Below are 24,358 nucleotides of genomic sequence, written 5' to 3' on the forward strand. Positions count from 1 at the left end.
TAAATTTTTGCTAATGAATGTACAAATTTGTATATTTATTTTAATTCTAATTTTATTACTATTTCTCTCAGTGCAAAAGACTTTTCCCAATTTTTCTTGTTATTTTGTGTAAAAAATGCCGTACCTAAGATTTTCTGAGCGACATTTCGAAGCTGAAAAACGTCATCTTGTGTTACTTTTATAGCGGGTTTTAAAATAAAGGACGAAAAGGACATTGAAGGATGCGAGTTGGAAGGTCAAAGTGTTCTACGAAAATAATCCTCATTCGATCCGACATGTCATCTCAAAAATAAGCTAAAGCAACAGTGAACAAAAATATAACGCTTATTCCTGATGGCTTACAGGGTCTCTAGCAAAAACATCATCACGCCATAACGCGGAAGTTCGACTCACGGCGGATCTCTCCTTCGGGATTCTTAATATACCCACCAAGGGCTTTCATCTCCAAAAGGAATTATCTCTGCCCTAAAATATGTGTTAACAGTGTAATAAGCATTTTATAAATTAAATAATTAAATATTTTATTATTAATATGTTTTACATTAAAAAATAAATATTTCGATATTTTGCCACCAAATGTCACCTTCTTCATTTGCGCTTTGGCAACACTAAACACAAAAACATCCCTCGTTTGGATATTCGCTGCCACGAATGGTCAGTCGAGTGCTAAATATGTAGCGTAGTTGTCGATTATGTATAACCAAAAAAAGGTGGAAAATACGAAATAAGCAATTGCTGATTTAGTCGTTTGTGCCAATATTGTGTACCAGTTGATGTGTACAGCCAATGCTAATGTTTTTAACTGCTGACTTTTAAACCCTGCGCAAAATTAATTTGTTGACCAATCCAGATCAATTTCAACGGAAAAAAAAAACACTTCACCCTAATACCCAAAGGACGTACTTTCGACAACCCGAGGCAAAAATATCAAATACCTAGGAGTGTTTCTGGACTCAAATCTGTCCTTCGAACATCACTTACCCACTTTATGAGGATTTATTGCTTAATCTGGTCAAATCTGACCAGATTTGCCATACAAAAAATAAATCCTCTCACGACTGGGTTTATTTTAAATCCGGCATAAATCCACCAAATATACAGTGTTGTATTCGGTATTTGTGCAAAAAAATCCAACTCTACTCAAAAAGTACCAAAAGTTGCAACTGTTTTTGCAACAGAGTTTGTCGTGTTTTACACGTTTACGATTGGTCGCATGAGATTTTATGGAGTTAACAAATCTAAAGTTATTTGAAAATCATAAAATTATTTATTTTTTACATTAGACACTTTTTTAACAAAAAGTACGCTTGATACCTTGATACAAAAATGTATCCCTGTGTGTAAAATATACCAATATGAGCAAAGAGGGGACGATATCTCATGCGAGAAATTGTAAAAGTGTTAAACACGACTTTATTAGTTATTTTGTATGTATACGTAAACAAACATCAGCTGACAGTTTATATCCTCGAAAAGCTAAGTGTAACCAGCAAGGATTAACCCACTGGATCTATTAAACCCAGTGGGTTAACCTTCAATAGTGTAACCGGGGTATTATGTGTGGTTATGACGTGTAATGCTGTTGTAGTGCTGTGCTGACGTTGGGTAACTATGAGGAGTAGCGCTTCTTGAATCTTTTCTTCATGTTGTCCACTTTTTTATTGCATATTTTTTTAATCACTCCTAAAAAACAAGCCTATACTCTTACTTTACGAAATCCGTCCACATATTGTGTTTCGGATAATCATTTTCTGCAATAGTGGACTCGCACACTTTTTTAAAAATCGAACTGCTGTCATATTGATTTTGACAGTTCTGCTGGAAATCTTCACATTAAAAATTTACGTGAACACTAATTGTATTTCTCTATTACAAATCTATGAAGAGCGGTTGCTGCTCTTCCATTGGCATTCTTCTGAAATTAAAGAATCTTTTCATTTATTAATAACAATAATACTTCACTGGCTAATTATGGGGAGTGAGTAGACGTTTGTCCACAAAAGTTAAAACCCAACCAAACCTTCCAACTATTTTTTTTGCTGCGGTTTATGATGATGACGATAACTTTTGATAATTACATGTTTAGGTCTATTATTCGACTACATCTATCACATCATTAACTTGGCTATCTATCAAGCCGGGTAACTAAGTAAACGGCTTAGTGGGAAACAAAGAAGAATGAGGAAGACAACGACCACCAACCACCATAATCATCAACATGATCATTATCATCGTCATCATCACCGTGTTATGGTTTAGTGAATTTTATAGCGGTTTAAGTCGCATTTAATTTGTTGCCACTCTTTGTTGTCTTTTCGTGTGTGTGTGTAAGTCAAATGTCTTCTTTTTTCCTTCTTTTTCGAAATGAATCTTGACTTTAGCAACGCCTGAGTTTGTCTTAAAAGGTGGACATTCGAATTGATTGTCGGTCTAAAGTAAAAGCGGCACTTTTTAATTGTATTTAAAAAAACGTTAAAGTATTTTCTTTGTTATTCCCAAAGAAATCACAACTTGAACTTTGCTATGACAAAAGTAAGAGATATATGGTGGCTTTTATTTTTGCAGATTTGTGTGTACATATGTATGTATGTTTATACATTAGCAACACTATTTCAATGTGATGATGATGAGTAGGAAAATAAAAGTAGGAGCTAAAAAAACCACACGAAAGTCGTGAGGGAAGTGTAAACGCAGTATGAGTTAGATGAATATGGGCCTAATGAAAATATATAAAACAATGTTGTTGTTGCATAGACTTATGAAGGTATGAACAAAGTAATGCTCGTTTCGTCGGGGCGTTGATGAATCAATGATTCTGTATAGATAGAGTTGTTCTGACAAAAGGCGATATATGGCTTGTGCTTGATGGAAGCCGGATAAAAATATGCAAATATGATGGTACCCGGATAAAAATATGCAATATTCCATAAAAATTGCTTTCGAATAATTTTGAGTTTTCAGTTTTGAGAAATTGAGGATTTGTTTGTCTATACTTTCGCCTCTTTCTCTCGATTTCTGTTTGATAATGCTCTTGTTCAATCTTCAGATTGAATGGGGCTGAGCACCTGAAAAGGTGCTGGACATACATGTTTCCCCCCTTAATTTCCCCAACACAACACAAAAACATTTTTCTGAAAAAAATATATAAATTTTTTTAAATGCAATTTTACTCCTCGACTAAACTCTTACTCTATTTCGAGCATTTTTACTTCAACTCTTATTTTTAAACAAGGAGTACTCGTGAGTGCTCCAAAATAATACAAATGGGTAGAGAGTAAACTTCTTTAAAAACTCGTACTGTGGTGCAATGGTTAACACGTCCGCCTTGCACTCAGAAGGTCTGCGGTTCGAATCCCAGGCCAAGCAACATCAAATTTTCAACGGTGGCAAAATTCCCCCTCAGTGATGATGGCGACATTTCCTGAGTATTTAAGCTATGAAAAACTTCTCTAAAAAGTGGTGTCATAAGACACGCCTTTCGGACTCGGCAATAAAAAGTAGTAAAAAGTGGTATGAGGGAAGTCTCCCTTGTCCCTTCGGGGATGTTGTGGGAAAATATGTATGTATGTAAATCGGAGCTCTGGTTATAACAACGCAAATATCTTCGTTCGTATATTTTATTTACTTATCCAGTAGGCCTATTCTGTAACTTTTAACAACTTTTGTTATTGTTTAAATTTCTTTTGTTTTTGTAACAACAATAAAACAAACAAATGAAATTGTTGTAAAATAAACAATGAGTAAAGTTGTTAAAAATTTACAGAATAGGCCCCCTGTAGGCCTATTCTGTAACTTTTATCGATTGAAACGTTGTTAAAATTTCTTTTGTTTTTGTAACAACTACAAAACAAACAAATGAAATTGTTGTAAAATAAACAATGAGTAAAGTTGTTAAAAAGTTAGAGAATAGGTACCCTGTAGGCCTATTCTGTAACTTTTTAACAACTTTACTCATTGTTTATTATACAACAATATCATTTGTTTGTTTTGTAGTTGTTACAAAAACAAAAGAAATTTTAACAACTTTTCAATCGATAAAAGTTAGAGAATTCCTATACTGGAATGGCTGTCTCCATAAACAACCAGGAGGCATGAAAGTAGGGTGAGGTGGGCACCTAAACAAATGCAGCGTGTTGTGCCAGTCCTCATACGGCCTCCGTAGGAGGCTTCTATAGAATAGAAGACCTATATAGAAGGAAGCTTCTATAGAATAGAAGACCTCCGTAGGAGGCTTCTATAGAATAGAAGACCTCCGTAGGAGGCTTCTATAGAATAGAAGACCTCCGTATTAGGCTTCTATAGAATAAAATACCTCCGTATTAGGCTTCTATAGAATAGAAGACCTCCTAGGAGGCTTCTATAGAATAGGAGATCTCCGTAGGAGGCTTCTATAGAATAGGAGACCTCCATAGGAGGCTTCTATAGAATAGAAGTCCACCGTATTAGGCTTCTATAGAATAGAAGACCTCCGTATTAGGCTTCTATAGAATAAAATACCTCCGTATTAGGTTTCTATAGAATAGAAGACCCAGGCTTCTATAGAATAGAAGACCCAGGCTTCTATAGAATAGAAGACTTCTGTAGGAGGCTTCTATAGAATAGAACACCTCCGTATCAGGCTTCTATAGAATAGAAGACCTCCGTATCAGGCTTCTATAGAATAAAAGACCTCCGCAGGAGGCCTCTATGGAATAGAAGACCTCCGTAGGAGGCTTCTATAGAATAGAAGACCTCCGTAGGAGGCTTCTATAGAATAGAAGACCTCCGTAGGAGGCTTCTATAGAATAGAAGACCTCCGTAGGAGGCTTCTATAGAATAGAAGACCTCCGTAGGAGGCTTCTATAGAATAGAAGACCTCCGTAGGAGGCTTCTATGGGATAGAAGACCTCCGTAGGAGGCTTCTATGGGATAGAAGACCTCCGTAGGAGGCTTCTATAGAATAGAAGACCTCCGTAGGAGGCTTCTATAGGATAGAAGACCTCCGTAGGAGGCTTCTATAGAATAGAAGACCTCCGTAGGAGGCTTCTATAGAATAGAAGACCTCCGTAGGAGGCTTCTATAGAATAGAAGACCTCCGTAGGAGGCTTCTATAGAATAGAAGACCTCCGTAGGAGGCTTCTATAGAATAGAAAACCTCCGTATCAGGCTTCTATAGAATAGAAAACCTCCGTATCAGGCTTCTATAGAATAGAAAACCTCCGTATCAGGCTTCTATAGAATAGAAGACCTCCACAGGAGGCCTCTATAGAATAGAAGACCTCCGTAGGAGGCTTCTATAGAATAGAAGACTTCCGTAGGAGGCTTCTATAAAATAGGAGACTTCCGTAGGAGGCTTCGATAGGCAGTCCTCATGTGGCTTTTTGGTAGGTTTGAATATTCTTCCACTGCGTAGCGCTAACATTTGCATACCACACTAGCGCCGCATAGCTTACCACATACCGACTTATTGCTTTATAAGAGGACAAGGAGATTTCTTTGCCAACACTTCAAGTGCTGCTGGCCAACGACTTAAAAACCTTGCTCTTACTTTTGATTTTGTCACAAATAGCTGTGGCTAACGTAGACGACTTAAACATGCCTCAGCAGTGGTGCTCTATAAATTGCCGGTTAAAATAACTTGCGCACCTTTTCCGATCTGTCACGCCGTTCTATCATCCATCTTTCCCACATTCGAGAGTGATTTAACTCATTTATTTAATCCTGCACTAACATTACCTTGCTTCAGGTGCATTGCTCAGCTTATGTTCTCCTGTTGACTTCAAAAGTTCTTCTAACTCTTGGGTCTTCAGGGTTCGTACGACGAAGCTCATAATGATAATTTGCTAATTCTCACGCCTCTGCTGCGAAATTTGGTCTTATTTCGGTTATTCGATGATGTCCCGGAAAATTCACTCATCTACCTGAGGATATGAGGGAATGGACTGCCCACTGAAGCGATGATTGTTAAATTCTCTGAACCCTTGTTAATCAGCTCTTCCATGGTTCAGAAAAGTACGGCGTTTTAACGGAGACGGTTTGAGAAGTAACGGGTTGGACACGCCACTCATTATACCAGTTGACAAAATGGTGATGTCTGGCGAGCTGTGCCAATTTCATTTTATTTCCGAAGGGGCGTATTCGTTGACTGTGAAAATGTGGAGCTATCAATTTGCTCGACCAGCTCTGTACCCCTTTGAACTAGACGAAATTGCAAAGCTCATGAAGAGCTGTGAAGTCCCCTAGTACCAGACGGTTATTTAACTCCAAAAGCGAACTCAAGGCACAGCTATTCATAGGCGCTAGAACAAAAACAAACAAAATACCACGCCCAGTACCGCTTGGGGAATATTGTCCCGGTAATGAAAACGCGTTTTAAGGTCTATGAGGTCGAAAAAGTTCCCACACCGAAAGCGATTTCTAAAGCCTTTTGATAATTTTTCTTTATATAAATTTGTTTTTTATACATTTGATTTATTAAAATTAAAATAATGGCTCAAAATATCGCGATTTGGTGAAAATCGCGTATTAGATTATGTATAATGTTTCAATATTGAAGATTATATTCAATTTCAATAAAGAAATAGCTTATTTCAGGTCGATTTCCTGTCGTAATGGAAAAATAAAGAAAAAATGACAACACGCTTCTTAATATTTGTCCATGATCTACACGACTACGTGGTGGTATTTTCGATCTTTGCAAAAAATGCACAAAAGTTATAACCCTATTGTACACTTTAAGCAACTCTACCTCGACAGTCCCACACTGTACTGCTACCCCCATACATTGCATGGTGTATAAGAAGTTCTCCACTTCCGCTCCTTGTACTACTTACTTACTTAGCTGGCCCATTACAGAACATTTGTTCCATAGACTAAGAAAATATCTCCATTTCTCTCTGTCTATTGCTTCGCTTTCTGGAATACCGCGCCTTGTCATCTCTTCATCCACTTGCTTGCGCCACCTTTTCTTTGGCCTGCCAATTCTGCGTGCACCGCCATGTGGCATGTATTTATACGCCTTTTTACCGCTCATTCTTATGATATGGCCTAGCCAACCCAATCGCTGCATCTCGATACGTTTATCTATACTGATGTCGTTGTATAGCAGATACAGCTCGTGGTTCATACGACGTCGATATTCTCCGTCAACGCAGATTGGTCCATAGATCTTTCGAAAAAATTTTCTCTCAAACACACCAAACACGGCCTTGTCTGCTTGCGCAAGTACCCAGGCTGCTGGACCATACATCAGCACGGGTAGTATCAGTGTTTTGTAAAGCGTTATTTTTGTTTGGAGAGTTGTGGCTTTGTTTTTAAAGTGCTTACTTAAGCCAAAGTAACATCTGTTGGCCAAAATAATTCTTCTTTTTATTTCACAAATGATGTCGTTTGTTGTGTTTACGGCGGTGCCGAGGTATACGAAGTCTTTTACTACCTCAAAATTATAGGAACCAACATCAACAGCTGGTCCGAGCTCAATGGACGCATTTCGCGTCGACACCATCAGCTTGGTCTTCTCGCCGTTTACCGCCAGACCCACTTTAGCAGATTCTCCTTCGACTTTCATAAAGGTATCGGCTACTTCTTTTACTGATCGTCCCATGATGTCTATATCATCAGCATAAGCAAGTAACATGTGGCTATTGGTGTAGATTGTGCCACTTCTTTTGACGTTTGCCTCTCGTATAACCTTTTATAGCAGGATGTTGAAAATATTACACGAAAGACTGTCTCCTTGCCAGAAACCTTTTTTGATACAAAACTCTTCAGATTCAGACATGGCTTGGAATACCTTTGAACGTAGCGGACTGTCGAATGCTGCTTTATAATCGACAAAAAGGTGGTAGGTGTCGATCTGCATCTCTTGGGTCTTATCCAGGATTTGCCGCAGGTTAAATATCTGGTCGATGGAGGGCTTGCCAGGTCTAAAGCCGCATTGGTAAGGTCCAATTATTTCATTGACCATGGGCTTAAGTCCTTCGCATAATATCCCTGACACTATCTTGTAGGCGATAGGGAGAAGACTTATGCCCCTATAGTTGTAGCACAAAGTCTTATCTCCTTTCTTATGGACGGGACGCAGGTTCCAATCGTTGGGTACCCCTTCTTCCAGCCAGATGGTTTGCCATTGTCCTCATATGTTATCGAGACGAGGAGTGCTTTGATTAAGCAATTGGGCCAGTTGAGTGGAATATGCTGTGGCTATCTGTTGTGATTGCAGCTTACCGATGTCCAACTTCCGTGTTGTGGCCGTTCGCAATTTAATCTGGTACGTACCTTTGCTGCAGTTTGGTCCGAGTCTATGTTTGCACCTCGGAACGATCATACACAACGTGATCAATTTGATTTCTTTTTCTTTGATCTGGCGACAGTCAGATGCCCTTATGAATATCGAGATGCTTAAATCTGGTACTGCTAACTACCATGTTTCTTGCAGCTGCAAAGTCTATCAGCCTCATACCATTGTCAGATGTTTCACTGTGGAGACTGAATTTCCCGACTGTTGGGCCAAAGATATTCTCCTTTCTAATTTTGGCATTAAAATCGCCTAGAATAATTTTAATGTCATGGGCAGGGTAACGGTCATAAATTTCTTCTAGGCGCTGGTAGAATATATCTTTGATCTGTTCGTCCTTGTCTTCAGTGGGAGCATGAGCGCAAATAAAGCTGATGTTGAAGAATGTAGCTTTTAATCGAATTGCAGCAAGTCTTTCATTCACTGGGGTGAAGCTGGTGACCAGATGTTTATACCTCCGACCAACTACAAATCCGCAACCAAACTCATGCTTTGTGTCATGGCAGTAATAATACAGTGCGTCACCTTTAGATGTTGTTGATGACGTCTTTGGCAAACCATCGTATTTTCTGTATGACGGCCTTGTACTTTTCAAGTACATCTGCCAATGCGTAAACTGGCGAACATTCCAGGTGCAGATCGCAGATCATGGTCCTTATAACGTTTGCGGAGTTCGTCAACTTTAGAGGGATTTCTTTTTCTTTCGTTTTTTCATAGTAGGCTGTTTTTTCTAGGGCAGGGGTACTAATCCTGTGTCCACTTGAGATGAGAGATGGACCAAGATAAATCCTGGACTTTGCCATGTTGAAGCCGGTCAGGACCGTTCCTTGGTATCTTTCATCCCCTACGTCACCCTTGTACTATCCTTTCGCAAAACGGTTTAACCATCGCAACTTTGCAAGCTACAGTTGATAGTGAGTTTTGTTTCTTGGATGTGCATGATGTTCCTCCGACTCATAAAATCTGCGATTGTGTTTCTTTTTTGAAAATCCTTCCTAAACAGGGTAGTAGAGTGGTCCTCTAAACAGTATGTAATGGACCAGATTTTGGTATAACCCATATATTTCAGTGTATCTTTGTGCTATTAGACCCTTTTTGTTTCTCCGAACATAAAACCGCTTATTGACGTTTTTAATTAGTTTTATTTTGCCAGTTTAGATTTATTAGGGAGATAAACTATTTCCTTAAGATTTCAAATAATATGGCTAACGAACGTTATCATATAGGCAATGAAATACTGCACGTTTCCGGTTTTCTCTAAATTCAAGGCACAGTTAAAGAGGAGTTAATAAAATAAAGTAACAATTTGTCAAAGTCTCATCAGCGTTGCTGTCAACTGGTACCTAGCTCCACATACATAACCCCATTGCAATACTTACGCAGTTGTGGTGTTAGTTTTTCTCTTTCCAATTGGGACAGACAGACGGATGGATGTATGAAACGAACCAAATGTGGCAAATCTTCTGTCATCTTCGTTTGAAGAAAGAAGAAAATGTGGTAATTTATTTGCCATACATATTTCTCTTCTAAAAGATAGACACTACCGCCAAGTCGGTTAGTCAGTCAATCCGACAAACAGACGAACTTGTTAAAAGTTTGCAAAACTTTGCGTTGTTTGCGTTTATGTAAATTTTATTCAGATGTTTAGATAAATGATGGGGTTTTAATTTTAATTAAGTGTAATGGTGGAGAAGATGGCAAAGAAAAGTGGTGATGGTGATGACACTGATGATGAAAGGCAATGTCCACAGTAATAATAATGGTGTGGCACATTCATATGTACAAATATTCCCTATGGAAGAAAGATGATGAGCTCATCCATTGAAGTCTCCATGAACACTGACACACAGTATTCTCAAGGCACTGAAACTACGGACGGACAGACGACACTGAGACATTTTTGTTATTTACGACATTTTATTCGTAAAACGAATTTGAATTGTGGCGCGGAAAACGGAGATTTAGACGAAGGCAAAGCAGACAATTTTATGTTACATATTTAGCTTGTTTTTTTAATTAAATGTCAGTTTTAAAACTTTAAATTCTTTCTTCTTCTTCTTTTTATGTGGGAATTCAACAATTTTTGTATTTCCAAACACGGTAGTCAGACACATTTGGTGGGAAATTTGAAAGTTTTATTTTTTGGCAGTGAGTGGGGCCTTACTCTTCCCCACTCACTGCCAAAAAATAAAACTCCTTTGTGACTTTAAGATACATACATACAGAACGTATTTATTGTATGATAACTCTCGAAAAGAGTAAACGATTTGCTTTAAACTGTGGACATTGTAATATCTCTTCCCGAAATAGATTAGGTTAAAATACATATGCACTATATCGGTTCACCTCTTTGAGTGCCTGCAACGCACCGTTTCAACGTTTTCGCAATAGAGCAGGTTAAGGACATAATTTGTATCGCTTTGAACATTTTTGTAGCAGGTCCGATTTTGAATGGCCAAAAAACTTAAAAAAATCCCTGACGGCATCAACTAAAATTACTGATGAGTGTGATAACTTACGAATTGAGTATTCGCTATGGCCGATATTTTTCACATCGTAAAATTTCTTCCAAACATACATCAAGTTCCAATTAGGTCTATACCCGACAACACCATCGGGGATTTCATCACCTCTGAACGCCCCACTTTCATCAATCATGGGAAAGCTAATTGGCCTAGTTTCAGTGAGTGCGCTAATCACCGCTTCAGAGCTCTGCCAAACCCTGCTGATGTTAGGGTAGCAGAGACAATGTTCCGAGGCATCATCACCGCTGCAGCCGCTCGTCATATATGTACCTGCTGGTCGAATACCCGAAGTGAGGCCAAACTTCCCAGTAGAGGCAAAGGGATTATCAAATGTGCGTGATGAGCTTCGTGGTGCCAACTCCAGTGACCTCAGAGTGAAGAAGCTGACACTGGAAGTTAACAGGTTGGTAGGTGAGTGATTAAATCATCTGAAGAGTTGTAACATTGGAGCATGAATAAGTGAATTGAATGTTAAGTCACTCTGGAACCCTGTAAAAAAGAAAAATAGGACCTCAGTCACGTTTGGCGACGGTTCGCTGACTGATCCGAAGAGGTGCTCACGTTATTTCAATCGACGGTTTGTCGAGCACCCCGGGAGTGGCAGGGCGAAAAGAAGAGTACTACGTCGCATTAAATCTCTTCCTGCCGAGGATGAACCACCACAATTTACAATGGATGATGTTGCGAATGTCATCAGGAACGCTAAATCCAAAGCGTTAGAACCTGATGGAATCTCCATGGTAATGCTGAAATAGCAGTATGTGCCGGGGGTCGAGATCTCACTAAAGTTCTCAAACTTTCGTTAGCCATCCACATCGTTCCTAAAGTCTGGAAAATTAGCAGGGTGGTCCCACTACTGAAGCCTGAAAAAGATTCCAGCAAAGGTCAATCGTATACACCGATTTCGCTCTTGTCGCTCTTAGCAAAGACCCTTGAGGCTTTAGTCCTCCCCTGCTACAGAAATAGCTATACAGTTGCCCATTATCAGCTTGGGTTCCGTAAGTAGCACTGCAACATCGCTGCACGACACCTCCATACATACTAGTCAAATACTGAAAAGCCTTCCATAATCTCAATCACACCACACTGATTGAAGGCATTAAGCAGACTCTCCCCACCCCCCAGGCGTAATTTGAAAATTAGATATTCAATTATGATGTTGACGCCAGTCGTACGTGGAATTCAGCAACAAAAAGTCCAAGCCTCATGGAGTGAAACAGATGAAATCTCCGGAACTGTTTAACCTCTACCTCTCCTGAATTCTGCCCCCTCCAGACGGCATCAAGATCGTAACGTATGCGGATTATTGCACGATCCTGGCGTCAGGTATCTTCCCTGGTGGCATCTGTGAGAGACTGAATTCCTATTTAACCGACCATACCGATCTTACTACCTTTTCCCACGAGAGGAATATGCAAATATCAGCCACTAAATCTACGGCCACTCTGTTCACCACATGGACGGCACAGATTGGAAGAGAGTTGAATATCGTGGTAGATGGTAGCAGAATTCCAACCACAAACTAGCTATCTGTGACAAACTGAAAAGCAGGAACAAGACACTCAAGTCCCTAGCCGAAGCATTTGAGTTACAGTTAAAGAAACCTTGTTGACCACATATAACGCCATAGGTCGGTCTGTGGTAAGCTCTGTGGCTCCAGTTTGGTCCCCCAGATTATGTGGTACGAATTGGAAAAAGATTCAAACCTGTCAGAATGCCGCCCTGAGAACAGCAACAGGGCGCCTCCTCATATCTTCAATGGACCATCTACATGAGGAGTCAAAGATTCTTCCAGTAACACAGTGAGATCCTTTTGTTGCACTACTTGCTCGGGTGTTACCGTGAGAACCATCCCAAACACCATCTGCTGGTTCGATAACAAAATTATCCAGCAAAAGAGAGCGAGTTTGGAGAGATTTTTGTAGAGTTTTGTGACTGAGAACTTACAAATTTTTGCGGGACAAATTTTCCCAGCAAAAATTTGTAAGTTCGGCCAGCTGACTTTTAATCAGCTGATAATGTAAACAACTTGAAATGTTAGAGGTTGCTGGAACTTGCTGAGTAATTATTGCTGGGAAAGTTATTGTACACACCTATTGTGTGAATAAAGCCTCCCATCTATTGCAACTGAGGAGCGTCAGCTGCCACGACAAACCAGAGTAGTTTTGATTCAACTACTCTCGGGATTATTATAGAGCAAAGATCTACTCAGCATGCGGCATGGGCCCGCACAACACACTGCACATTTTCAACTGCCCTGCCAAACCTACTCACTCATCAAATTCAAGTGAATCTGTGGTTACATCCCATCTAAGCAGCCACTTACCTGGAACTGGAAATATACCCAGAGCCAGATTGAACAGAAGAACGAACACACAAACATATAATAATAAACACTGTTACAAGAACAACAACTATTGTCAGGACTTAATCGCAGCAAATTGACTTATAGGCTTTTAGGCTTTGATGTCAAAAACCTACGTCTTCCAGTGTCTCCCTTGAATAGTACTTTCCCAAAATAGGAAAACCATAAGTTCAGTTTGAGTCGTTCTGTTGATAATCGCAAAACTGTGCAATAAATTTATTTATGTATACGTTGTTGTTGTAGCGGCATAGAAACCTACGTGAAGCAGAGGTGCTCAGGTTTGATGCACGAAAGAACGCGCTGCCGTGGGAATGTTACGTTTACTGTGCCTTGCTTATTAGGAATTTACTTTACATATCAATGCTTCTATTCGTTGCCTCCTATCTTCTTATCCCCATTGCCTTTAACATCATAATTTGTATCTTTCATATCATTGCCTTAACCTCAAAAACTCCTTATTGCCATACTTATTTACTTGACACCTCTTTAATTCGTATTCATTTTTCTTTTACAGATGTTCGTGATTATTTTAGGGCCTCCTTGGCCACATCGGAATACGAGAATACATCGAATATGTTTTTTGTGACTGAATCGGATTCAACGGAAATGTTGTTACAACGATGCGAACAATTATTAAATCGTTTGACAAATAATCAATGCCAAAATCAACAGCAATCGCAGCAACAACAACAACACAATCTCATTACATACACCATACCAAAACCTGTAACGGCAACAACGGCGACGACGGTGACTAATGGTCTACAAAATCAGTGGCAATCCGGTAAAGATAACATCAAATTGCAGCAGCAGCAGCAACAACAGCTACAACATCAACAGCACCACCAGTCACACCAAAAACACTCAGTGACAACAAATGGCAGTGCCGCCGCCGCAACATCACAACCTGATCTACAACAATCTGCACCAACACATCTCTATCAGCAGCAACAGGATGAGGTCTCATATCTGGACATGTCGGCTGCCAACAATAAGACAAGTAAGAAAGACATTTATTCTTTGTTCCGTTTGGGTGTGACTTTAATTTAGTTTTTATTTTATTTTTTTTGTTCTTATTTCTTGATAATCAAGTCCTACAAGTTTAAAAATGAAGAAACAAACTGATTTAATTCGAAAATAAGACTTAGAAGAAGACTTATGCCCCTATAGTTAGAGCATACAGTATTATCTCCTTTCTTGTGGACAGGGCACAGGATGCTCAGGTTCCAATCGTCGGGTACTCGTTCTTCCTGCCAGATGGTGCTGACTAGCTGATGCATACACCTTATCAAAGTGTAGCCTCAGGTTTTGAACAGCTCGACTGGTAAGCCATCGGCTCCTGCTGCCTTATTATTATTCAGCCGACTTATTGCTGTCTTTAGCTCATCTTGGCTGGGCGGTATACATGCAATACCATATTATGGGATTGGATCTGTGGTATCTTCGCCGTCTTTTCTACTATTGGATAACAACAAAAACATAAAAACAAAAAAACATTGTTCCACAACATCCCATACGGGACAAGGGAGACTTCTCTCATATCAATGAGTGCACCCCGATTCATATTTTAGCTCAATGATATGAGACCTACTGTTTATCGCCGAGTCCGAACTGCGTGTCTTAAGACACCACTTGTGGAGAAGTTTTTCAAGGCTGAAATACTCAGGAAATGTCGCCAACTGAGGGGTATTTTGCCACCGTTGAAAAATGTTTGATGTTGCTTGGCCGAGGAATCGAACCCCCGACCTTCTGCGTGCAAGGCGGGCGTGCATACCATTGCACCACGGTGGCAATCGGATACCAACAGTTTGGAAAAATGCTCTTTCCATATCCTTAGCACACCATCTGTATCAGTTACCAAATTACCTTGCTGGTTTCTACAGGAGGATGTGCCTGTACCAAAGCCATCAGTTTGATGTTTCACTCTTTGGTAGAATTTTCGGATTTTCCGTCCGTCCCCTGTACATCTCGATTTGTTCACACTCCCGCTTTTCCATCTCTCTCTTTTTTCTGCGGAAAAGATGTTTCTCCTCTCTCCCCTTCTCCCGATACCTCTCTCGTGCGCTACGCGTTGCTACTGATTGTAGAGTAGTCCTATATGCCGCATTTTTCTCTTCGGTAGCAGCACGACACTCTTGGTCATACCATGGATTCCTTGGTGGAGGTCTCTGGTATCCAAGTATGGATTTTGCGGTTGTTTGGATGGAGTGGGCAATATTTTGCCATTGTGCTGATTGTCATCGGTACGAGGAGTGCTTTGATTAAGCAATTGAGCTAATTGAGTGGAATATGCTGTGGATATCTGTTGTGTTTGCAGCTAACCGATTTCCACTTCCGCGTTGTGTCTGTTCACACTTTGTTTGCTAAGTTTAATCTGGTACGTACCTTTGCTGCAACAAGGTAGTGGTCCGAGTCTATGTTTGCACCTCGGAACGATCGTACATCCTACACGCTGGATGAATGTCTTCCATCTATCACACCATGATCAATTTAATTACTTGTTCTTTGATCTGGAGACAGCCAGGTGCCCTTATGAATATCGAGATGCTTAAATCTGGTACTGCTTACTACCATGTTTCTTGCAGCTGCAAAGTCTGTCAGCCGTATACAATTGTCAGATGTTTCACTGTGGAGACTGAATTTTCCGACTGTTGGGCCAAAGATATTCTCCTTTCCAATTTTGGCTTTAAAATCGCCTAGAATAATTTTAATGTCATGAGCAGGGCAACGGTCATTAGTTTCTTCTAAGTGCTCGTAAAAAATATCTCTGGTCTGTTCGTCCTTGTCTTCAGTGGGAGCATGAGGTCAAATAAAGCTGATGTTGAAGAATTTTGCTTTTAATCGAATTGCAGCGAGTCTTTCATTCACTGGGGTGAAGCTGGAGACCAGATGTTTTAAACTCCGACCAACTCCAAACCCGCAACCAATCTCATGCTTTGTGTCATGGCAGCAATAATAGAGTGCGTCACCTTTAGGTGTTGTTGTGACGCCTTTCCCAATCCATGGTATTTCCTGTATGGCAGTAATATCGGCCTTGTACTTTTCAAGTATGTCTGCCAATGCGAAGACTGCACCTTCTCTATAACTAGTGCGAACATTCCAGGTGCAGATTCGTAGATCATGGTCCTTAAGACGTTTGCGGGGTTCGTCAACTTTAGAGGTGTTTGTTTTTCTTTTCTTTCGTTTTTTCATAGTAGGCTGCTTTTTCTAGGGGAGGGTTACTAACCCGACGCCCAAACCCAAGTTTTTAACGTTCTTATGGGCGAACGCGCGGCACATGTTAGCCCACTACCTTTAACGGCTGTTAAAGGCAGCTCCCCAGGTGACACCACGGGGAGGTCAGTGTCCACTTGAGATGAAAGAGGGACCAAGATATATCCTTTGCTTTGCCATGTTAAAGCCCGTCAGGACCGTTCCTTGGCATCCTCCATCCCCTACGTTACCCAAATTATTACGGTTACACAATAACATCGGACTTCGAACAGGTTATGTGCCAAAGTTTCAAGGACTAAAATAGTTAACCTTCAAAATGTTTAAAATCTGGAAGAGAATGTAATAGAGGACTGCACCTTAACGTGCATATTTGCTTAGGTGAGCCGATACGGGTCACTTCTCCTTAACGATAAAATGTCGTTAAAATATTTATGATTTCAAATCATTACGCACTCTGGCCAACTCCCTAACGGCATCAAGTAGAAGTTTGCTTCCCTAGAATTTTTTTTTTAAACAATCAAGAAAAATTGCCTACGTCAATGTTTGAATAATCTCACATTTGTCCTGACTATAGTTTGACGTCAAACACCAACAACATCCCGATATAATTTATCAAAACAATGCCCATAAAAATTAACAACAATTCAATGACTTATTATCATCTGTTTTTCCTTTTCAGAATCATCGCCTTCTTCCCGAGAATCGTCTGCTGACTTGAACAGTTCTGCCGACAGTGATAAGACTTTTCGCTGCTCGACCATGATTGTGAAACAAAAAAATAAAAGTTTTCTACATCGTCTGCACGATACAATGACAACAACAACAGATGAGGAGGCTGAAAACGACAGCATCGACGGCCAGTTAGATGATGAATTTGAAGATGACCCTCAAATCTATGATATCTGTCAAGTAACTACCCAAGGTTCAGATGGCGAGGAAGATCATTTGGAGGAAACCCAAAAGGCCATAACACCCGAATCACATTTCTCATTGCCGCACATGGAATGCCCTTACATGGATTTACCAGCAGGCCACTTGGCCATACACAAATCCACAAAATATGGTCAACTGCAGCGAATAGAAAAACGTTTATTTTTCGACCAAAGTAAAAAATGCTACTGTGGCATACTCAACGATTGGTTGTTGTGCTATGCCGATGGACCGACATCGAATAAACCCACAATTACATTGTATTTGAAAATGCCCGGAATAGAAATTGAACACTTCGGTGAGGGTAAACGTCGTGATGTATGCTTTCAGGTATCGACATCAGATCCAACAAAACGTTTTGTTTTCCAAGCCATCAATGAAATCGATGCCAAAGAATGGATACACGCCATAGAGGCGGCCATACGCAGTGATATTGGCACAGTGATTGGTAGTAATAGTGTAACAGTGACCAGAAGTGCATCATGTCGTAAATTGCCAACACCTCCGGTAATGAAGAAAATGACATTCTTAAGTACCTTCCAAAAGGCGGCTGAAGTGAAGCAACACTCTTCGACGAATGCCATGAGCACCAGTCAAACAGCCAGCGATTGTATTTACGAAGAACCATCACCGGTCTATAATGTGCATCAAAAGCAGGTGAATGGTACCGGTGTGCCTGATTTGCCGCAAAAACAAAATAGCCCCTCTGCATTGGCGGAAAGATTTGAATACGATGTGCCCAAGTGTCCACCACAACCGTTAAAGGGACAATGTAATGATGAAACACAGCTGATCAACCCCTATGACAATGAGGTGGAAACTGTAGTGACGACACCCCAAAAATCACCCACCTCACCCGTGGGTAACTTCATAACTCCACCAAAAATCAATTTAAAAATGGAAGAAAAACTCAATTTCCAAGCCAAGGTGAAAGATGTACACAGTAAACTATCTAGTCAGTTGTCAAATGGTGGCCCTGTTGCCCTGAAGAAACCTCTAAAGAAAACCTATTCCTCAGGTTCCTCACAAATGAATGACGGAGAATCACTGATAATGAGTACCTCACCTCCGGCGGGAAATTCTTCACCCGTTGCTGCTGAATTGAAAAAACAAAAGAAATCCACCACACCACAAAATAGTCCACAGAAGACGGAAAAAACATCGGCTACCAAAAATTGGTTTTTAAATCGCCTAAACAAGACCACATCTTCCACACGCAGTAATAGCTCCACAAACTCAACAAATTCCAGTGCTCCATCCAAATGTAAACAAAGTGAAAAGGAAAATCTACTCAATTCATCAGACACAACTGATGGCTATGATAACAGTGATTCCAATTTAAGCAGTAACCCGGCCTCACCAATACTCAAATCTGCTGCCTCGCCCACATCAATTGCTGCCAGCGCCCCGAATGGTAAAGGCAAAGTTAATATGCTTATCAATCAATTGGAAGCCAGTGGCCATTTAGCCAGCATGTTTAGTGTCGATGCAGTGGCTTCGTTTAGTTCCTTCTGTGACAATGATTGTAATAACTATGAACCCATTATGACCGTCTCATCACCGCCAAGTAGTTTTTTGAAAAAAGTTTAGCTACAACTGGCAGCGAGAGTTGGTGGCGGCCAAAGCAACAGCAACAAGCGTGAGATAAATAACAATTGCACAGCCCAGTATAAAGTGTTGACCCGACACGAGAAATGGAAGTGAGGAGCTTTTGGTAGGCGAGGAAGGGGATTTGAACTAGAAGTGAATAAATTATTTGATGGGAGACAGAGGGTTGGCGTGGAAGCAAAATATTTGGAGTTTTGCAGGGTAAAATATTTTGGAATATTTGGTGGAAGAAGTAAAGACCTTATTTTGAGAGATAGAATTTTTGGACACTAAAATGGGTACATACTAAAAACTTCTGGAATGAGATTAGTTCTCAGAAAAAAATATTTTTCTAAATCAAAATTTTGGCCATAATTTTTCATGATTCGACTGGTTCCGGATTTTAAAAAGTCTGGAATGTTTCTAAGGTGCCACAAAGAATTGACCTAGATATCCCACAGATATTCTTCAAAAAAAAAAAAATCGTTGATGGCCCCCAAAATGTTATTAGGATCGCAAGAAATTTTTAAAAACATTCTAAGAAGAGAATTTAAAGTGGATTTATCCCCAAAAATTCTCAACATTTGGGAAGTAGTATCTGATGGAGAACACCGATATAGTTCATCTTCAAACTTGATCTAAATTTGGAAGAAAAATTACAAGGTGCAAGGTTAGATTGAATCAGGAGACAGACAGAGGATGGGCATGGCTTAACCGAGTACAAATTATCTGAACCGGATTTGGTCCCAACAATATGTTCGGAATAAATCTTTTATTTCATCGGGTACATTTTTAACGTAACCCGTTGTTGTTGTAACAGGGATATGTTTGTATGTTCGTTTTCCTGTTTAATCTGGCTCGGGCTCTATTTTCAGATCTAAGAAAGTGGCTACATCGGTGGGTTGTAACTGCAAAGCTACTGGAAATAGTTCAGTAGGTTTGACAGTACAGTTGAAAAGCTGTGTCGTGCGAACCAGTACCACTACATCATCCCGAACGTAGTTGAGCCAAAACTACTCTGGTTTGTCGTGGCAGCTGAAGTTCTGCAGCTGCGATATTCACACGATAGTTGTTTATGGCATCTGCGACTGCATGGGTGTGAATGCTATCAAAGCCTGCTCCATAGACTTGCTGACCTTGAGGCCCTCTCTTGTAACGTTGGATCTCTCCATTGAGATCAACGAGCAAGTACATCAACCAAAGCTTGCTGTACTGGAAAAATCCTGGTCTCTTCATGCAGATGCTGCACTGATGGCATGAGGGGGAACCCTGCTGTAGTTCTGACAGGTTTGAATAGCATTATTATCCAAATGATTTGGATAGCTTTTTTCTGTTATCCAAGTGAAATGGATAATATTTTTGTGTTATCCAAAAGACTTGGATAACATTTTTATGTTATCCAAATTGCTCGAATAATATTTTTATGTTATCCACAACATATGTATAACATTTTTCTGTTATCCAAATGACTTCAATAACATTTTTATGCTATCCAAATGGCTTGGAAAACAATTTTATGTTGTCCAAATGACTTGGATAACATGTCATGGATAACATTTTTCTGTTGTCCAAATGACTTGCGTCAAATTTTTCTGTTATCCAAAAAAGTTGGATAACATTTTTATGTTTTCCAAATGACTTAGATAACATTTTTATGTTATCCAAATGGATTAGATAACATTTTGATGTTATTCAAATGACTTGGATAACATTTTTCTGTTATCCAAATAAGTTGGATAACATTTTTATGTTATCCAAATGGATTGGATAACATTTTTATGTTATCCAAATGGATTGGATAACATTTTTATGTTTTCCAAATGACTTGGATAAAATTTTTATGCTATCAAAATGACTTCGAAAACAATTTTATGTTGTCCAAATGGATTGAATAACATTTTTATGCTGTCCAAATGGATTGGATAACATTTCAATGTTATCAAAATGACTTGGATAATATTTTTATGTTATCCAAATGACTTGGATAACATTTTTCTGTAAATAAGTTGGATAACGTTTCGAAATTATCCAAATGACTTGGATAACATTTTTATGTTATTCAAATGACTTGGGTAACATTTTTCTGTTATCCAAATGTCATGGGTAACATTTTTCTGTTATCCCAATGACTTGGGTAAAATTTTTCTGTTATCCAAATAAGTTGGATAACATTTTTATGTTGTCCAAATGGATTGGATAACACTTCGAAGTTATCAAAATGACTTGGATAATATTTTTATGTTATCCAAATGACTTGGATAACATTTTTGTCATGGGTAACATTTTTCTGTTATCCAAATGACTTGGGTAAAATTTTCTGTTATCCAAATAAGTTGGAAAACATTTTTATGTTATCCAAATGACTTGGGTAACACTTTTCTGTTATCCAAATAAGTTGGATAACATTTTTATGTTTTCCAAATGACTTGGATAAAATTTGTATGCTATCAAAATGACTTCGAAAACAATTTTATGTTATCCAAATGGATTGAATAACATTTTTCTGTTATCCAAATGTCATGGGTAACATTTTTCTGTTATCAAAATAATTGGATAATATTTTTATGTTATCCAAATGACTTGGATAACATTTTTATGTTATCCAAATGACTTGGATAACACTTTTATGTTATCCAAATGACTTGGATAACATTTTTCTGTTATCCAAATAAGTTGGATAACATTTTTATGTTGTCAAAATGGATTGGATAACATTTCGAAATTATCCAAATGACTTGGATGACATTTTTATGTTATCCAAATGACTTGGATAACATTTTTATGTTATCCAAATGACTTGGATAACATTTTTATGTTATCCAAATGGCTTGGATAACATTTTTCTGTTATCCAAATGTCATGGGTAACATTTTTCTGTTATCCAAATGACTTGGATAGCATTTTTATGTTATCCAAATGACTTGGGTAACATTTTTCTGTTATCCAAATAAGTTGGATAACATTTTTATGTTTTCCAAATGACTTGGGTAACATTTTTCTGTTATCCAAATGTCATGGATAACATTTTTATGTTATCCAAATGACTTGGATAACATTTTTCTGTTATCCAAATAAGTTGGATAACATTTTTATGTTGTCCAAATGGATTGGATAACATTTCGAAGTTATCCAAATGACTTTGATAACATTTTTATGTTATTCAAATGACTTGGGTAACATTTTTCTGTTATCCAAATGTCATGGGTAACATTTTTCTGTTATCCAAATGACTTGGATAACATTTTTATGTTATCCAAATGACTTGGATAACATTTTTCTGTTATCCAAATGTCATGGGTAACATTTTTCTGTTATCAAAATGACTTGGATAATATTTTTATGTTATCTAAATGTCATGGGTAACATTTTTCTGTTATCCAAATGACTTGGATAACATTTTTATGTTATCCAAATGACTTGGATAACATTTTTCTGTTATCCAAATGTCATGGGTAACATTTTTCTGTTATCAAAATGACTTGGGTAACATTTTTCTGTTATCCAAATAAGTTGGATAATATTTTTATGTTATCCAAATGACTTGGATAACATTTTTATGTTATTCAAATGACTTGGGTAACATTTTTCTGTTATCCAAATGTCATGGGTAACATTTTTCTGTTATCCAAATGACTTGGATAACATTTTTATGTTATCCAAATGACTTGGATAACATTTTTGTCATGGGTAACATTTTTCTGTTATCCAAATGACTTGGGTAACATTTTTATGTTATCCGAATGACTTGGGTAACATTTTTCTATTATCCAAATGACTTGGGTAACATTTTTCTGTTATCCAAATGACTTGGATAACATTTTTACGTTATCCAAAAAACATGGATAAAATTTTTATGTTATCCAAATTGATTGGATAACATGTTGATGTTATACAAATGTCTTGGATAACATTTTTATGTTCCCAAATTACTGGTGAAACATTTCTATGTTATCCAAAAGACTTGGATAACATTTTTATGTTATTCAAATGATTTTGATAACATCTATTTTTAATTCCCAGCCACTCAAGAAAGGTTTTCACCTTCATCTCAGACTTTTCCTACATACTTTACAGTTAGCACAGTTTCTCTACAGTGGCCACATCTGATATTTTTCGGATTTAATCTTTATACCCCACCTGTGTCCAATCCTGTCCCCAAATTTTCTAAAATTTACTTGGATGACTACTAAAATCTTATTTTGCCAGGGCTGTGTTAGTGATTGAAAAGTAGCTTTAAATCTTTACCTATACCTTAACAGCTTATATTACAAGACATAACCTAAAATTGAAAAGAAAACAATCTAACCCCCAACAAATAATCGAATCGAATGTAATACAAAATCAAAACAAATGTGTGTGAATTGTATTTAAGATACTTTTTTTAACATTTATATAATTTATTTATTTCATTTGCTTCGATTTTGGTTTCTGTTCGTTTTCTTGTTGTTGTTTTTCATTGTATTAAATATCAACTGTGTAAAATTGTTTATAAAATGTTTGTTTTTTTCTTCTTTTCCATTGTATGTATGTATGTTTTAGACCATTTTTCAACAAAAAAATAATATCGAAAATAAAAACAACAATTCAACAGAGTTTTCGCGGCATAATGATAATTCGCATAAATCTTTTTTTGTTTTAATAACAAAACTTTGTTTTACTATTATTAATATTATTAAAAATTATTGTTTAGATGTATGTTTTAGTTTTGTAGTTGTATGTTCGGCTTAGTTAAGCCTGTATGTATGTGTAAGAGAGTGTTATTAAGACACAATTAAAAAACAATGTAAAACATTTAGAAAAAAAAACTAGAAATATAAATGAGTGAAATGAGTGAGCTTACTGCAATAATAAAACGAAAAATAATTTGTGTAAACGAAAAAAAAACTGGATTTCATTTCATTTTGTATTTGAACATTTTTGTGTTTTTTATAAAAAAATTGTTAGTAAATTAAATTCAGTATACGATAATGTTATGGATCGTAAAAATGGGTAAAGTAGAAGAAAGTAGTAGAAGTTTTTTGTTTATAGCAAACAAATACATAATACAAAATAATAATTGGGGGGTTGGGAAAAAAAGGAAGAAGAAGAAACTTATATTAAAGTTCATGTTTCGTAATGTAAAAAATATGAATACATAGAACATCAAGTCTAGCGAATGTTTAAAGGTAAGTCCTTCGAAATTCAGTTGTTTGGTTGGTTGGTTGAATGCTTGTGTGCGCCTGCGGCTTGCATTTAAATTGGTTTGCATTTATGTAACACGATGAGATTCAATTGCTTCTAACAGTTTTTCGCGTCGTTTTGGTGAAGCCAATAAAATAAGTTTGTGCTGTTGTTCGCCGGAGCTAAACAGGCCCAATACCCTTTTGCCTTCTTTTTTCAATAGAATTTCAATACCACGTTCTGTGTTGCTGACATTTTGGATCTCCGACCACAAATATGTCCATTGAACCTTTAGGGGGAAAA

At 38.1% G+C, this 24,358-nt stretch overlaps 2 protein-coding genes across 8 annotated transcripts in view; one reads left to right on the forward strand and one right to left on the reverse strand.

Moving 5' to 3' along the window:
• Positions 1 to 23,721, forward strand: part of blow (PH domain-containing protein blown fuse) — a 29,399-nt gene extending 5,678 nt beyond the window's left edge. The window contains exons 2-3 of the mRNA XM_073991490.1: positions 13,680 to 14,165; positions 17,058 to 23,721. Of these exons, the coding sequence (XP_073847591.1) occupies positions 13,680 to 14,165; positions 17,058 to 18,898 (2,327 nt within the window). The 3' untranslated portion in view covers positions 18,899 to 23,721. The remainder of the gene's footprint in view (positions 1 to 13,679; positions 14,166 to 17,057) is intronic.
• The window catches only part of Vps13 (vacuolar protein sorting 13C), a 46,114-nt gene continuing 45,008 nt past the window's right edge, over positions 23,253 to 24,358 (reverse strand). For all 7 annotated transcript variants that reach the window (XM_073991484.1, XM_073991482.1, XM_073991487.1 and 4 more), the window contains one exon: positions 23,253 to 24,344. In XM_073991484.1, the coding sequence (XP_073847585.1) occupies positions 24,144 to 24,344 (201 nt within the window). In that variant the 3' untranslated portion in view covers positions 23,253 to 24,143. The remainder of the gene's footprint in view (positions 24,345 to 24,358) is intronic.

The sequence above is a fragment of the Musca autumnalis genome, unplaced genomic scaffold (assembly GCF_047663935.1).
Source record: "Musca autumnalis isolate F117 unplaced genomic scaffold, ASM4766393v1 scaffold_5, whole genome shotgun sequence".
Taxonomy (NCBI): Eukaryota; Metazoa; Arthropoda; class Insecta; order Diptera; family Muscidae; genus Musca; species Musca autumnalis.